Below are 12,962 nucleotides of genomic sequence, written 5' to 3' on the forward strand. Positions count from 1 at the left end.
AATTTTTAAAATGATTTTCATGATGTTTCCCTCCCCCCATGACGTTTTCTTAAGGAAATTTCATGCCTAATAAGAACAAATACTGCAAAGTTCAATTTGTTAGCAGCTCAAATGATATTTTGGACTAATTACTTTTAATTTTCCTGAGTTTCTGCTGTCATTTTTCTCTCTGGGTAAGGAATTCACGAAAAGCAATGTTGTGGGCTAACTTATGTCCCTTCCCACCCCTCCATTCATGGTCAAGCCCTAACCCCCAGCACCTCAGAATGTGACTCTATTTAGAGACAGGATCTTTAAAGAGGTAAGGTTAAATGAGGTCATTAGTGTGGGCCTCATCAGGTATGCCCCAGTATCCTTATTAAAGAAGAGGAAATTTGGACTCAGCCAGCCAACCACAAGTCAGAAGAGAGTCCACAGAAGACATAAACCATGTCTTAAACCTTGATCTCAGACTTCTAGCCTCCAGAACTGTGACAGAATAAATTTCAGTGGTTTAAGGCAGAACCCTGTCTGTGGTAGTTTATTGTAGCAAACTAATATAAGCAATAATCAGAGTTTTGCTAGAAATCTGATTGGTTTGATAAGCCTTTAAGCAAGTACACATCAAATGTTTATTGGGTTTGACAAATCTGCCACAAATTCCAACTTTTTAAAATATAAGGTTTCAGCCTGACCTGTGGTGGCTCAGTGGGTCCAGTATCAACCTGGAAGACTGAGGTTGCTGGTCCAAAACCCTGGGCTTGCGGGGTCAAGGCACACACGAGTAGCAAATATTACCTGTTGATGCTCCCTGTTCCTCCCCTACTCCTTTCTCTCTCTCCTCTCTCTAATAATATCTTTTTAAAAATGTTTCAATAGAAATGAGAGCACAAACTGGTTAATAATTTCCAAAATATCTATTTTCAGTGTTCTTAGAGTTCCATTCTCATTCTGTCAGCAAAGAAGCCATGGTGGTACTGGGAAGACACCCCAAAAGGGCAACGAAGGGAGGCCTAGTGTCCTCATCTGTAAATTAAGAGTTGGGGTAAACAGTTTCTCAGTCTTACCAGCTCTTAAGTGCTATAGTTTGATAAAATGGAAGGCTCTGGATATATTTATTCACTGGTGCCTAACACAAGCCAGGCACTGTTCTTGGCCATGGGGTACAGCGGTAAACAAAATAGACAAAATCCCTACCAGATGGCTTAGTGAGGGAAGATAGACATAAGCAAATAAAATAATGCACTGAATTAGATACTAGCGTGTGCTAAGGAGAAACGGGAAAGAAGAAACAAAAACAAAAGTAAAAATTGCTAGAAAAGGGGATGAGGATTGGGAAACCAGGAACCAGCTTGAAGAGACCTTGGAGGCTCAATGAGTGCGCATGCGCACTGAGGTATCCGGGTCGAGGGACTTCTCGGCGAATCTCAGAAGCGCATGCTCTGCTCTCGCGCGTGCACGAGCCTCTCGAGCCAAAGAACGCGCAGCGGGCGTCGGAGGCGGTTGGTATCTGGAGTTGGTAAAACGCTATTTGAGGTGACTGGGGGCAAAGCTCGCGACGAAAGGATGATTCCGGGAACTCGCCTAACACCAGAAGGGTTGTGACGACCGCTGCGGGCCAGCTTTGCGGACCCGGCTGCGCAAGGGCTCCAGGACGCCTCGCGGCCTGCCTGCCCGCCCCTCGGGCGCCCTCGTCCCGGCCGGCCGGTTTAGGGTGCGAGTCGGGGGCGGGGCCCGGGTGCACCCTGAGCCTGGAGGGCCTGCGGCCGCGGCTCTTACCCCAAAGCTTTGCATTCGGCAGATCTGCAGATCTGGTTTTCCCAGGGTTGAAAAACTGGCCCCACCACTTCCGAGAGATCTAGCCCATGTTGCTCTCATTTATGAAGAAGGGATGGGACCTTTAATCGCACTATAATTTTAATATTACTTTTTTTACTACGAGAAAACTTAAAAAATCAAGGTTAGACAGCCCTTACCATTATTGTTATGGCCAAAGTAATTTGTAAATACCAAGAGCATTAAAAGGATATTAATAAGAACCTAAAAATTCTTTATCAAAGTAAATACATGAACAAGATTTAAAAATCAAATGATACAGAAAGGCTTATAATGAAAAAGAATTTTCCTGCCGTATCCTTTCCCATTCCCAGTCTCTTTCCCCTGAGGTAACTACACTTAACCATGATAATAAGTTATTATTAATAATCTCTTAATGCCCATCTCTTCTTGATGCAATAATCTGACTTTATTTCCTCCTGTTTCTTCACTTTCTTATTATAGTGTCCTGATACCTCATTATGAGTTTTTTCTAAATGTCATGGTTATTGTGTAACGTATAAATGTTATGAAACTAGCTTGGGTTTTCTGTGTGTGAATAATTTCTAGCTAATGTTTCTTAACGGAATTTAGGCATCTGTTTTTGGTGAAGTGATTAGAATTTCGAACAGTCTTCATGGGTCAACTTCAAAGTGTGATGATGATTTCACTTGAGGGCATATGGGATTTAGAAGGGATCAGTAAAAATTATGAAATTATCTATGCAGCTTTTAGATGTTAAACCCATTACATCAAACATGAGCTGTGGGATGTGCCTAGAGATCAGAGCTATAATTTGTTTTATTCTGTTTTACAACGTGGCTTAATAGATTTCATTGACGGCAAATGATATTTTGAGAATGCTTTAGAGAAATGGGTAATGCTTTAGAGAAATGGGTAATGCTACGTAACTCGGACGCTTTGATAGTATGTGTGTGTGTGTGTGTTTCTTTGTCCCATAGGCAATTATTTACGGTCTGCGAAGGAAACCAGTGCCTGGCATTCTCACCAGCTTTCTACCTGCCATGATCAAGTGCTTGTCAGATGAAGTTCAAGCCAAATTGCGTTCTGGTTTGGCTATATGCTCCTTAGGCCAGTGTGTGGAGGAGCTTGTCCTCAACAGTATTGATGCTGACGCAAAATGTGTGGCTGTGAGGGTGAATATGGAAATCTTCCAAGTTCAAGTGATAGACAATGGATTTGGGATGGGGAGTGATGATGTAGACAAGGTGGGAAATCGTTATTTCACTAGTAAATGCAGCTCCATACAGGACTTGGAGAACCCAAGGTTTTACGGTTTCCGAGGCGAGGCTTTGGCCAGTATAGCCGACATGGCCAGTGTTGTGGAAATTTCATCCAAGAAAAACACGAAAGTGAAAACTTTTGTGAAGCTGTTTCAGAATGGAAAAGCCCTGAAAGCTTATGAAGCTGACTTGACGAGACCAAGTGGTGGCACAACAGTAACAGTATACAACCTGTTTTATCAGTTACCAGTAAGGAGGAAGTCCATGGATCCTAGACTGGAGTTTGAGAAGGTTAGGCAGAGGATAGAAGCCCTCTCACTCATGCACCCTTCCATTTCATTCTCTTTGAGAAATGATATTTCTGGTTCCATGGTTCTTCAACTCCCTAAAACCAAAGACATATATTCCCGATTCTGTCAAATTTATGGACTAGGTAAGTCCCAAAAATTAAGAGAAATAAAATTTAAATATAAGGAGTTTGAGCTTAGTGGCTATATCAGCTCTGAAGCCCATTACAATAAGAATATGCAGTTCTTGTTTGTGAACAAAAGGTTCGTTTTAAGGACGAAGTTGCATAAACTCATTGACTTTTTATTAAGGAAAGAAAGTATTATATGCAAGCCAAAAAATAGCTCTGCCAGTAGGCAAATAAATTCAAGTCCCCGGCATCGGTCTAACCCAGAACTCCATGGGATATATGTAATCAATGTGCAGTGCCAATTCTGTGAATATGATGTGTGTATGGAGCCAGCAAAAACTCTGATTGAGTTTCAGAACTGGGATACCGCTTTGGTTTGCATTCAAGAAGGAATGAAGATGTTTTTAAAGAAAGAAAAGTTATTTGTGGAATTATCAGGTGAGGACATTAAGGAATTTAATGAAGATAATGATTTTAGTTTATTTGATGCTACTCTTCAGAAGCATGTGTCCTCTGATAAGAAGTGTGACCAGGTCAGTTTCCAAGAAGCATGTAATAATACTTTGGATTCCTATGAAGTGTTTAATTTGCAATCAAAAGCTGTAAAAAGGAAAGCTACAGAAAACATAAGCACACAGAATTCTGGGGATTCAGCAGCTATTAGAAAAACAGATGATTCATTTTTATCCACTTATGAATCAGATGGCCCAGGTCATAGTAAAAAGACAGAGTCGGCTTTACAAGGCAAAGATAGCTCCTGCTCAAAATCAAGGATCTTGAAACAAGAGAGAGCTGAAGCATCAGAATCAGGAGAAAATGAAAAACATAAAAAGCCTTGCTTGGAACTTAACTCTTGGGAAACTCTATGTGGAACCAGTTCAGAGATGTTTGCAAGCCCTTTTCAGGCATTAGATCACTTTGAGGAGAGTGGAGAAGATCTAGAAATACAGAAAGTAAGTACTGCCATTAATGGCATGGCTGCAGACATCCTGAAAAATAATAGAATCCAGAATCAACTAGATACATTTAAAGGTGCTGCTGAAATGGGATGCCACCGTCTGCCTTTAGAGACAACATTAATGAGAGTACCTGATGCTAAGGGGGAGGAAGAGAAAAGAAAAAAAGAACCTAGTAGTTGTGGACAGATTAAATTAGGTTCCACTGGCTTTATAACTCATGTGGTACAAAATGAACATACTAAACCAACTGAAACGGAACATTTATTTAAAAATTGTGTTCGACCTGGACCTGTGAGTGCCAAAGAAACATTTGGAAATAGAATGCACCATTCAGTTGAGACTCCAAACATCAAAGATTTAACCAACACTTTAACTGAAGAATTTGTTCAACTGCCCAACAAAAAATTGTGCAGAACAAATATACATTATAAGCTGGAGAACAAACCTATACCAGCTTACAAAAATTTTGCTGTGTTTCAGGAAGGTAGTAAAAAGTCATACACAGGTGGCTTATTACCCAACACATCCTCTTTCTCTCAGTGTAGGCAGCTTTCAAATGGTAGTAAGAGAAAAGATAAGTTGATTAATTCCTCCAGACCCATAGCCCCTAAGAAACTAAGCTTAAATTCACAACTGGGATCTTTAGAGAAGTTTAAGAGGCAATATGGGAAGGTTAAAAATCCTCTGACTACAGAAGAGGAAAATAATTTTGAAATCACTACCAATCTCAGTTCTCAGGTTGAACCTGACATTTCACAGAGAGACAAAAACCTATTAGATAGCTCTGATATGTGTAAAGTCACTACTATGAAACATAAAGATTCAAATAGTAGTCAATCAGTCAGTCACGTCCCTTGTTCAGAAAACTTTCCATTCACCAAGGAAGAAGGCTGTTTAGAACAACAGATGCCTTCCATAAGGGAAAGTCCGGTAACTCTAAAGGATCTATCTCATTTGAACAGAAGACCTTTGGATGTTGAGAAGTCACCTGAATCACTAGCCTCTAAATTATCCAGATTGAAAGATTCTGAAAAAGAGACTCAAGCAATGGAGATGAGTCATTTTATTGAACTTCCACAATCAGATGCCAGTAGGAAAGACAGTGACCTGTGCAGTGGGTTATCCTTAGATTCTTGTATGTTACTTAAAAACAAGCATAAAAAACCAGACAGTGTTATCATCCCAATGTCAGACTCTGTCACACAGGATAGTTCCTTCAGTAAGGATAGTGAAACATATTCTAACAACAGTACATCAAAAAACTCTGCGATACCAGGAACATCTTTGGTATTGCCCTATAATAATTCTGCAGTCATTAATAAAGATTCAGATGTTCTCACCGCTTCAGAACAATGGATGAGAAGTCCTGACTCTCCCAGTAGAATGTTAATGAGTCACACAGACAACCCAAATGGAGCTGGTTTTCAGAGTGAGGAGTCTATAGAAAGAACTTGTGAAAATGAAGAGTCAAACGCATGTTCTTTGGACTGGCAGCAGCATTTTGATGTAGCCCTGGGAAGAATGGTTTACATCAACAAAATAACTGGACTTAGCACCTTTATTGCTCCTACTGAGGACCTTCGGGCTGCTTGTACTAAGGACCTGACAACTGTGGCTGTCGATGTCATACTCGAGAATGGTAAGTATAGAGTGTTCACTGCATGAAATGCTTTTGGAGATGATCTCAGCACATAGAACATTTTGAATTTTAATTGTAAAATATGTTTTATGGTATATGACGATTCTCTAGGTCCAATATTATTTAAGTCAAGAAATGCCATGAAAGACTTATAGAATGGAAGTGCACATATATGTGTCTATGGGTGTGTAACATGTAAGAGGGTGAGACAGTTTTTTAATGAAATTGTACTATTAATGGTAGAGAAGATCAACTGTGCTTCCCTAGCCTGCTTCCCCCTCACTCCCAAACACACAACTCTGCTAGAAATGTAAAGGCACCTGCAATGGCAGTATAGTATATTTCTGCAGGTTGCTCTCTGCAGTTCCCAGGTCAACAGCCAGAGTGACCCTGTAATCATCCTAGGTTTCCCAGTAAAATCTATGGCTCAGTACATATATACTGCTCACAAAAATTAGGGGGTATTTTATTGCTTCATATTCATTTTGAAATATCCCCTAATTTTTGTGAGCAGTTATATAATAATATATATGTTTTGGTTATTGTTTGTTTTTTTAGAAAATAGGACTTGACCATAATTTTCTTTTTGGAATATAGGTTAAACATATACTTTCATAACTGTGCTTTTCAAATGTACTTACAACGCATATGCTAATCCACTTGACCTGTTTATTGTATAAGTAGCTATTATTCAGGAAGACAATAATGTGGGTTTTATTTTTTTCTTTAAAGATTTTACTTATTGATTTAGAGAGAGGAGAGAGAGAGAGAGAGAGAGAGAGAGAGAGAGAGAGAGAGAAAGGTGAGGGAGAGGAGTGGGAAGCATCAACTCGTTGCTTCTCCTGTGTGCCTTAACTGGGCAAGCTCAGGATTTCATACTGGCGACCTCAGCGTTCCAAGTTGACGTTCTATCCACTGGGCCACCACAGGTAAGGCTAATGTGGCTTTTAGATTATACAACAAGGCTACATCAGAACCTAGACTGGGACTCAGTTCTCAAGTCTAAGGCATCATTAAAAGTGACATTGTTTTGGCAGTGTGTTTAGAGCCAGATGTTGGGAGATGGTAAAGCTGATTTCCATCTGGCGATAATCTTGGTTTTGCATCAGGAGGATAAACATTAAGTGTGCATCCATATTAAAAGTCTTAAATGTTGCAAAAGAATATAAATTACATGAATTTAATTGCAAATTTATAATTTCTCTTTAGGATTAATATCTCTGGAAGGAGGCTCTGATTTGAGATTAAATAAGATCTTTATTTTTCAGCGGGCTTTTTTTTCCTTGTGAAAAAAATTACTCTAGTAACTTTCAAAGTATTAAATAGAAGAAAGCCCTTTTCTTTCAATGTGCCCCTGAGACTCTCAGGTTGCTCTTAAAGACACATGTGTTTTTCAATCTATAGTTTTATGTCCTGATTTATACTGAATGCTTATCAGAGATAAATCTAAGGAACTGGCACCTCATCTTCCTGAAATGCAACTGCTTCTGATATGGTAAAAAAATAGCTGGATTACGTTAAACTGAGATGGCTGTTGTTAAAGGGAGAAATCCTGGTTGGCCGCCATACTCAACATAAACATCTGCTTCTGTTAAATAAATCTAGATGTTTAAAAAACACTTTAACCTACTTAACTTTCTGGGTTAACAAGTCTCCTAATGAACTTTTGAGGGTCATATTGACTCAGAGTTTCATAATGGAAAGTGAAGTATCAATAATTTGGATATAGAAACAAGTTCCTTGAAAGGGTGGCTCCTAAGCACCCTCCATTTACATAGCGTGTTACCTTTGTGGAAATGGCTGGTGTATAGCAGGATATTAGGCCATTGTTGAACTGTCCATAAAAACGTTAGAGGAATCATCAGGAGATGAACTTAACTGCACAGAAGAAAGGAAATATGAAGGTAATTTTAAGTTGTGTCCAGTCTCTTGGCGGTTTTTCTCTTTAAAATGTCGTTAACTCTGCAACCTGATTTCACTTCCCGCTTTAATTTTACCATTCTGAATTATTCATCTGTCTCCAGTTTTTGTCCAATGGATTTACCTTTTTGAAATAATAGTTTCATCATGTTTTGCCCTGTTCTAAAACTGTCAGATTCAGAGCCTGGCCGGCCTGCTCAGTGGATAGGGCATTGTCCTGGCATGCCGGGGTCATGGGTTTGGTCCTCAGGGCACATATAAGAAGCAACCAATGAGGGAACAACTAAGTGGAACAATGAGTTGATGCATCTCTCTCTCTCTCTCCCTTCTCCTCTCCTTCCCCACCCCTCTCTCAAATCAATGGAAAGAATTTTTTTTTTTAATTTGTCAGATTCAGCATTGTTTCTAAAACACAAAACTGATTGTTCCTCAGAGAGGTGGGTAAATTTGGGCCAGATCTTAATAGACTTTAGAGTTTAAATTGAGAACTTTTCATTCATTTATTTATTCAGTCATTGATTGATTGTTCATACAGTGCTGGGCCCTCCCACATCGCAAATTAACTGATTTTGCTTTTAGGAGTTCACAGTCTATTAGATAAGAAAGCTATCTAAGTATGATTATAACGTGATGAGATAAATATTATAATAGATACATATATTGAGATAAGAGACATATAAATTGGGGACTTGTGAAGGTTGTACTCAGTAGTAAAGGATGACAAGTACCATTATATATTTAACACAGTGTTTCTCAGCTGTGGCACTGTTGACATTTTGGACTAAATAATTTTTGTTGCAGAGTTTGCCTAGTACATTCTTATTATTAGCAGCATTCCTAGCCTCTATCTGCTCCATGCCGGTAGCGCCCTTCACCCAAGTTGTGACAACCAAAAATGTCTCAAGATATTGCCTTATATCCCCATGTGAAATTGCCCCCATTGAGAATCAGTGATCTATTTTAGGTCCTCATTCTGCCTAGTATTCACGGATAATAGGATTAAGCATTAATGTAAATTCCTAAGTTAGCAGAGTAACTTCATTAAAGAACTTTTGACCCTCAATCTAATGTTTAGTAGTCTGCCTTTATGTCTTGATTCAGTTTATGCAGAAAGTGATTTAATTAACTTAATTTTTAAGTTTATTTATACGTTGAATTCAAATGTTAGGTTTTTCTTTTCTTACGTTTAGGATCTCAGTACAGGTGTCATCCTTTTAGAAGCGACCTTGTTCTTCCTTTCCTTCCTAGAGCTCGGGAAGAGAGAACTGTGATGAGACAGAATAACAGAGGTAGGGGCAATAACAGAAATTGCTGGGACACCTAGTACACAATGTACCAGCTAATTAAAAAAAAACAAAACAAAACAGCTGGGTTGTATTATTAAGCTTGATCAGTGCCAGCTGTGCCTTACTGGAACCAGGAATACCCCACGGTCCTATTAAACAGCAGAACTAAGTAGTTCTGTGCATGCATTTAGATCAGAAATTACTTTTCCAGACTTCAGGTCAATACTGGGTGATTATGCAGTCTGTGGAGTCTTGTGCCTGAGAACTTGTTTGTTATTTTTAAAGATTACATTGTACTCCGTATTACAATAGGTTTATGTAAGCAAAACTTATTTTTTTTTAAAAAAACTACAGATATTATTTGGTTTTTGTTTCTAAAAATAGATAAGGTATGCTTTTTACTAAAGGAAGTAAGGCTATTAATTTCAACCACTTTCTTCTGGACTTGCATTCTGAAATATCTCTTGCAAATAATTTGGAGAAAAAGCTATAATGCCAGAAGATACAGTCATCAACTCCTAGTTTAAAAAGTAACAGATAAAAACAATTTAGAGATAGGGAACGCTGAACCATTGTAGAATCTCAGAATAATGTGTCTGATCTTTGATCTTGAGGCTGTACCATACCAAATATGAGATGGCATTCACCTTTTTTCCTGAGGCTCTTGATGCCAACTTTACCTGTCCCCTTTTGCACTAGACACTGTGGACGATGCCGTTGGTAGCACATCGCTTCAGTCTTTGTTCTCAGAATGGGAAAATCCAGTATTTGCCCGTTATCCAGAGGTGGGTCTACAGCAGTTTTTCTTTGCTCGTCATTTTAAAATTTGAATTTCATTTACGTTGGATATGGGCATGACTGACTGTACTAATTTGTAATTTTGAATGGAAAGTGGGTGTGTTTTCAAATAGTTTATTTGGAAATGAATGTTTCGGGTAGAAAGGAAGAATCAAAATTCATAGCATTTTGGGGAGCTCAGCTCTAATTTTGGATTAAACATATGTAATCAGTGCGGGACTAGTAAATGTGTTTGCTACTTTTATTGAGGGTTTTGTGTTTTTTTTGTATTTTTCTGAAGTTGGAAACGGGGAGGCAGTCAGACAGACTCCCGCATGCGCCCGACTGGGATCCACCCGGCACGCCCACCAGGGGGCGATGCTCTGCCCATCTGGGCATTGCTCTGTTGCAACCAGGGCCATTCTAGCACCTGAGGCAGAGGCCACAGAGCCATCCTCAGCGCCGGGGCCAACTTTGCTCCATTGGAGCCTTGGCTGCGGGAGGGGAAGAGAGAGACAGAGAGGAAGGAGAGGGACGGAGAAGCAGATGGGCGCTTCTCCTGTGTGCCCTGGCCGGGAATCAAACCCGGGACTCCTGCACGCCAGGCCAACGCTCTACCACTGAGCCAACTGGCCAGGGCCTGTTTGCTACTTTTAAAAACCATGACTTGTAGTTTTGGCAAAGTGTTTAGAGTGGTGATATTAAAAACTGTCGTTAAATTAGTGAATCTTCCACTGGAGGATCAGTTAGTTCATCATTGGAACTGAGTGTGTGTTCTCTCCTCAGTGGTTGTCACAGAATGTACTTTGTGAGTTGTAATGAGGGTTTAGAATAGATGAGAGTTTAATTATTGATTCTTCAGTTAAGGTGCCTGTAAGGACTTGATCATGGAGCCTGGACAAGTTGTTATTCTGAAATAGTGTCCGCTTTTGTCAGTAATTTTGTTCATAGAGCCTTTTGAATTTCTTCAAGTTCTCTGAACTCAGCATACCGCTGGTAGATTCTATGAAAATGAATGTTTTTAAAGTACCTTGAGATCTTCGGTAAAACAGTTCTGCAGACCTAAAAAATTTTAATTCAAGTTGTATTTGTGTTGGGTCTTTCTAGGTTGCTGTTGATGTCAGCAGCGGTCAGGCTGAAAGCCTCGCAGTTAAAATCCACAACATCTTGTTTCCCTACCGTTTCACCAAAGACATGATTCATTCCATGCAGGTAAAAGATTGACTTTGAAATCTCATAAGAACTATGTAACAGACCTAAGCTAGGCTAACTCTTGTGAAATTGGATTTATTAGACCACCCTGGTCAAGGCATATGTGTTTTTTTTGTTTTGTTTTGTTTTGTTTTTGTTTTGTTTTTTTTTACAGAGATTGAGAGTGAGTCAGAGAGAGGGATAGACAGGGACAGACAGACAGGAATGGAGAGAGATGAGAAGCATCAATCATTAGTTTTTCATTGCGCGTTGCAATACCTTAGTTGTTCATTGATTGCTTTCTCATATATGCCTTGACCGCGGGCCTTCAGCAGACTGAGTAACCCCTTGCTGGAGCCAGCGACCTTGGGTTCAAGCTGGTGGGTTTTTGCTCAAACCAGATGAGCCCGTGCTCAAGCTGGCGACCTCGGGGTCTCGAACCTGGGTCCTCCGCATCCCAGTCCGACGCTCTATCCACTGCGCCACCGCCTGGTCAGGCAAGGCATATGTGTTTTTTAAAATCTTTCTGGAACTTTATCATCAGAAGAAAAAGAAAAGGACTGAAATTAATTACAAAGAAAAAGAAGTCCTTAATAGTGGGAGCAGGTTTGGAGGGATGAATTATGGATTCAGATTCACAGTTTCAAGGTTTATAAATTAACTTGATATTTTGACAATAATTTATAGATCAACTAAATACTACAGAGAGATTGTCCTTAAATGTACAACAGTGTTCCTTTTTAAAAAACCCTCTGTTTGTGAGGCTACACATGACATGGCTCAGGAGACCAAAAGGGACCTCTTGTCTCGTACTTTTTTCTAGATTGTCCTCTCTCTACACCAATCTCTGGTATCTTTGTCTCCTTGTTTTCTATGTGGGAACAAATTAAGGAGGTTGGATAGATCGAGGTGAACTCCTAACTGGCATTGACCTGGTACCAGAGCAAACACTTGATCCAGAAATAGGCCCTGGGGTAGTGGTGTAGGTTAGGGGGTGTGCAGGGAGCCTTATCAGTACCTGGACAGAGCGGAGCCACCAAGGCCTAAAGCCGCTGGTAGCTTTTTAACTTACTGCTTTAATGGACTGGCTCTTCCAAAATGGTTTTCCTTGCTTTTACATAAATTTTAAAAATTTATTTTGGCTCTGTTTGTATCGATCTCCGGTCATATTAATAATTCTGTGGTTATATCACCCATCAAGAAGACTCATTCTGATACCATATTAGAAGCAGTTGCATGTCAGTGTTGGGAAAATTTCAGGTCTACTCTTTCAAGTCTTGTGAGCATGTCCCTATCAGATGCCTCAGTCTGTGATCCTTATATGCCTTCTGATCACTCTGCTTGCCGTTCCTTTCTCCTTCCCGAGGACGCCCTCAGGTTCATCAGCACCTGTCTCAGTTTAGATCTGAAAGTTATAGTGCAGACAACTCTAAATTAAGTACAGTTTTCTCTCTTTCTTTCTTTAGTTTTATCTCTTTCTATAGAAATAAGCCCTTGTTGATTTTTATGGAGCGTCGTACCACTTCTTTCACTGTCTGGCAGGTTCTCCAGCAAGTGGATAACAAGTTTATTGCCTGTTTAGTGAGCACGAAGCCTGAAGAGAAGGGTGAGGCAGGTAAGACTGGACTTGAACCTTGACTAATAACCAGCCGCTCTGACAGCCTCCTTGTAAGGTTTTTTTTTTTTCCTATACGATACCATTGCAATGATTTGGAAAGATTATGGAAAACCAGT

At 39.8% G+C, this 12,962-nt stretch overlaps 1 protein-coding gene across 4 annotated transcripts in view; it reads left to right on the plus strand.

Annotated features, from left to right (window-relative positions):
* Positions 1 to 12,962, plus strand: part of LOC136377415 (acylphosphatase-1) — a 46,989-nt gene that overhangs the window by 16,914 nt on the left and 17,113 nt on the right. The window contains exons 1-6 of one of the 4 annotated variants that reach the window (XM_066344173.1): positions 1,428 to 1,481; positions 2,757 to 6,054; positions 9,165 to 9,263; positions 9,960 to 10,045; positions 11,145 to 11,249; positions 12,771 to 12,843. In XM_066344173.1, coding sequence (XP_066200270.1) covers positions 2,820 to 6,054; positions 9,165 to 9,263; positions 9,960 to 10,045; positions 11,145 to 11,249; positions 12,771 to 12,843 — 3,598 coding nt within the window. In that variant the 5' untranslated portion in view covers positions 1,428 to 1,481; positions 2,757 to 2,819. Of the gene's footprint in view, positions 1 to 1,427; positions 1,516 to 2,756; positions 6,055 to 9,164; positions 9,264 to 9,959; positions 10,046 to 11,144; positions 11,250 to 12,770; positions 12,844 to 12,962 lie in introns of those variants that run through there. The other 3 variants (XM_066344172.1, XM_066344181.1, XM_066344174.1) reach the window with 3 other exon arrangements.

This window comes from Saccopteryx leptura, chromosome 6 (genome assembly GCF_036850995.1).
Source record: "Saccopteryx leptura isolate mSacLep1 chromosome 6, mSacLep1_pri_phased_curated, whole genome shotgun sequence".
In the NCBI taxonomy this organism is placed as follows: Eukaryota; Metazoa; Chordata; class Mammalia; order Chiroptera; family Emballonuridae; genus Saccopteryx; species Saccopteryx leptura.